The sequence below is a fragment of the Triticum aestivum genome, chromosome 6B, assembly GCF_018294505.1.
Source record: "Triticum aestivum cultivar Chinese Spring chromosome 6B, IWGSC CS RefSeq v2.1, whole genome shotgun sequence".
Classification (NCBI taxonomy): Eukaryota; Viridiplantae; Streptophyta; class Magnoliopsida; order Poales; family Poaceae; genus Triticum; species Triticum aestivum.
In genome coordinates, this window is record NC_057810.1 from 537,052,644 (window position 1) to 537,056,987 (window position 4,344).

General features: G+C 43.3%; 1 protein-coding gene across 1 annotated transcript; it reads left to right on the forward strand.

Annotated features, from left to right (window-relative positions):
* The first annotated feature begins 215 nt into the window (after nt 1-215).
* Nucleotides 216-3,934, forward strand: LOC123137867 (secretory carrier-associated membrane protein 5). The gene is made up of 12 exons (XM_044557723.1): nt 216-451; nt 586-726; nt 810-872; nt 1,004-1,037; nt 1,124-1,246; nt 1,337-1,399; nt 1,571-1,664; nt 2,321-2,366; nt 2,465-2,532; nt 2,683-2,731; nt 2,887-2,952; nt 3,641-3,934. The coding sequence occupies exons 1-12, from the start codon at nt 398-400 to the stop codon at nt 3,671-3,673; spliced, it is 834 nt and encodes a 277-aa protein (XP_044413658.1). The 5' UTR covers nt 216-397; the 3' UTR covers nt 3,674-3,934.
* Nucleotides 3,935-4,344: the final 410 nt, after the last annotated feature.

The window sequence follows — 4,344 nt, forward strand, 5'->3', positions numbered from 1 at the left end:
CTTGTGATGAAGATGCGACCGTTTTCTTTTTTGGGTGCTGCCCAAGACTACGTGAACGAGAGAGACAACCGAGTCAGCGAGCTAATCTCAACCGTAGACGGTGCATGATCTGATAGTGCGGAAGACCACCGATAGAGACCTCCACCGGTGGACCGACGCTTATCGTTGGAAAAAACCCGAACAACTTGAACCTGAAGCGACTTTGAGTTAGTAGTCAGTCGCCAGTCAGTCAGCCCACCGCAGCCGACACGCCCACTCCACCCCCCACACCCACCGATTCCCTTCTATCTCCCGTGTCACACCGTGACACAAAGACCAAACCACCGATCATTTCCACCCGACGCTTCCACCACCCGAATCCAGCCAGCCAGCCAGCCAGCCAGGCGAAGCTGCGAGGATGTACCGAGATCCCAACCCCTTCGACGAGGGCGCCGACGACAACGCCTTCTCCGTAATCCCCCATTTCTCCCCCTCTAGCTTAGCATGGCCTGCTAGATAGATCTCGGGCGGGATCTCCCCGCCTAGCTCCGGCGTTTGAATTTTAGCGTGTTCTGACGAGCTGTGCATCTGGTGGTTCGTGCGCAGAATGGGGGAGGACGCGGTGGTGCTGGTGGTGGCGGCGGCGGCGGCAAGTCGCAGTTCCAGTTTCGCCCGACGGAGCCCGTCGGATTCGGCGCCGGCGGCAACGGGGACGCCGCCGTCGACATCCCCCTTGACAACATGAACGTAAGAGAGGATCTCCCGTTTGCTGCTGCTGAGGGTGTTATTGAGCGTGCTCTCTGCTCTACGCTAATATGGTTGCTTTGCAGGGTTCGAATGGCAAGGAAAGTGAGCTCTCACAGTGGCAGGCAGATCTCAAGAGGCGAGAGGCGGTAAGCTTCTTATGCTGCTGCTGTCTTGGATTCTTACAGTTGATTTTATACATTACTAGGAATGTTCAGTTGTTAGACATTTTTTCCTCTCCCATTCGTCGTTCTCAATTTTGAATTTTTTGTGGGTGAAGGACATCAAGAGGAGGGAGGAAGCTCTCAAGAGCGGTACGCTTCTACCTGCATTTGGTCTACATCAGTGGATAAATTATGCTCTCATGAAACTGTGTATTGAATCATTTGTTATCATGTAGCTGGGGTGCCCATGGAGGACAAGAACTGGCCCCCGTTCTTCCCGATCATCCACCACGACATTGCCAATGAAATACCAGCCAACGCGCAGCGGTTGCAGTATCTTGCTTTTGCTAGCTGGCTCGGTAACTACGCACACACTCGTGAGAGATCGGTTTTAAGAGGCAGCATTGTTTGTACTTACTGACGATATTTGGGGTTGCAATAATCTGCAGGCATCGTGCTTTGCCTCGTTTGGAATTTCATTGCTGTCACAGTCTGTTGGATCAGAGGGGGAGGTGAGCTAAGTACCTTCTTCTAGTTAGTTTTCATGTCCTCTGTACACCTGCCTGTACACCTGCACATATGTATTGCAGTTTGGGTACCAACGAGTGCTAGTCTTATTGTGCTATTATTATGTCTTGTAATGCAGCAGAACACTAAATCTTTGGATTTTCTTATGCTTGCAGACTCTAAACTGTTTTTCCTGGCTACTATTTATGGTATGCTTGGAGTACCTTTGTCCTACTTGATGTGGTATAGGCCTCTGTACCGTGCAATGAGGTATGCATCTAATAGTCAATGCTTTCTGGCTTCCTGCTATGTGTGTGATCTGCACCAGTTCATGGACGTGGAGTTTCTGCACCCGAGCTCATATGAGCTCGGGTGAACAGTAAAATCGAAAAAAATCGAAAAAAATTCAAAAAATTCCAATTTTTTTTTGATAGAAACATTGACAAAAGTTTTAAGTGCTTGCAAAAATTCGTCATGAAATCACATTTCTAGAAGGCGTGGCAAAAAAAAAATCGATACTCTGAAAATGCTACTTTCAAAAGCATTTTGGAGGCTGAATTTGTTTTTTTTTGCCACGCCTTACAGGAATGTGATTTCATGATGAATTTTTGCAAGCACTTAGAACTTTTGTCAATGTTTCTCTGAGAATTTTTTTGGAATTTTTTTTAAAAAATTTAGTTTTTTTTTTCGATTTTACTGTTCACCGAGCTCAAATGAGCTCGGGAGCAGAAAGGCACTTTCGACCAGTTCATGCCATACTTCTGAATTCAACTTTGTATCAGCCTAACATGCATAGCATTCCTAATTAACAACAAAAGGAAATTTCTACTAGATGTTTGACTTAACTGAATTCCAATATCTGCACTGTACTTCTCCTAGCACTAGTAGTGGCTTTATGTTTAATATTCGATCAACTTGCTGAACAGAACTGACAGCGCATTCAGCTTTGGGTGGTTTTTCCTTTGTTACATGGTAAGGTCTTGATGAACTTGTGGTTTCTGTTTTCTTCATCTGATATGCTATTTATGTTAGCAACCTGATTGAATTATGTTTTCTTTGTTTCGTTGTAGCTCCACATTGGCTTTTGTATAATTGCTGCCATTGCTCCGCCAATCGTATTTCGTGGGAAGTCATTAACGTAAGATAACTTGCCACACTATGTATTGCTTCAAGCAATAACTGCCTAGAATTTTAATACGATAGATAGCCACTGTACAGTGTCTCAATGCGTGAGGCTGTTGATTTTTTTTATGTGGCTCTAAACAAAGTATGCTTTATCTGTCATCAGGGGTATACTGGCTGCAATCGATACCTTCTCTGATCATGCATTAGTTGGGGTGAGTTGTTCTATAGATGCTATTCATCCTTCTGCAGTTCATATACTTCCTATATGGAATGAACAGACGGACATGTTTCTATTTCTACAAAGTATGTCGATAAATTTTGTATGTTCAGTGTATGTAACATTTAAGGCCAACGATCTTTCTTTCAGATACTTTACTTTGTCGGATTTGCCTTGTTTTCATTGGAGACAGTTGTGAGCATTTGGGTTCTTCAGGTCTGTGACTAATCTGCTATCTCCCTCTGCCCCTTGCCTCCTGTTCTGCCTTTATTACGCTCCTCATTCTTTGGTTTCGCACATCCCTCACTCATCTTTGGGTACTATATCTAAATGGATAAGGAAGTAAATAGGTACTCATTTACTTGGATCATACAGTTTGAATTCTCATATGCATATATGACATAAATGGAGTCATGGAACAATTGGAGATGCTAGTAACTTATCTAAAACTAGAAGTACTCTGTATGTTATTTGTTTAATTACTCCTGCCCTCTAGCTACCTATAAGTATAACTCTATACATAAATTTCAACAATAGTGATCTCTTAAAATTAAGATAATATGGAATCTATCCAGTTGTGATACTGGTGTTCACTGCTGGAAGAAAGTTATATTAACCATCAGTCGAGCACAGTTTTTCAGTAAACTTACCTTTGTTTTTCTATGTTCATCAGTCTTCCTTATATATGTTTCAACAGAAAAATATGTGTAATGTATAATTTAATTTACAAGTAAAGCAAATACAGGAAGATTGAGCGAGCATGTCACATTTTTTTATAAATATTATTTTTCATTTATGCTGTCACCTATGCATATAGAACTATGGTGTTTGCCAAGTTCCTTACAGCGCAAAATACCAGCAGCTCAGCACTTACTTGATCTTGCTCTAATTTTGGTGCATGCAGAGAGTATACATGTATTTCAGAGGGCACAAGTGAAGCGGGCAATGGAAGAAAGTACAGAAGTCCACCGGTGTCATCGGAGCGTGCTGCGGTTCTGTGCATACATATGAGTACATGCCATTCTTTGTATGTTATGGTAGTTATGGGAATAATTTGCCTCAGAAATTCAGAAGTTTGTTTATTTGTTGGAAGAGAGTAGAAGTGTAACAACCGTTGTATTAGTGTTATCTCTGGAACTACCTGTTGTTTAAAGCCTTGGATCTTACCCATATAAACTTGCATGTTGTTTGAAGCCTAGCATTTTTGTTCGCTAGTTTGTTTGCATATTTGATTGGTCTGCTGGTGAGCTGCTGTCTTTGTGCGAGGGCCATGGTAGTTGGTGCTGGAATTTAGCCTATTTGGGCAGCCCAATAACTATTTCAGAAATTCCTAATAAATCCTAGAGGCCCACTTAGCCCATTTGTGCAAGGCAAGGGATACTACTAAAAGTTTAGTCCCACATTGCTAGTTTAGAGGGGGTTGGACTTCTTTATAAGGGAGGCTCCTTCCTCACTTGTATGAGCATGAGAACAGGAGGGACATCTACGCGCGCTCCGCCTCCGTCCGCCTCGTCACGACGTGCCGTGCCGCGGGTTGCGGGAATGAGCCGAGTTGATGTCTAAATTTTTGTCATGCACTACGGGTATACGAAAGGTCACTCGGGAGCT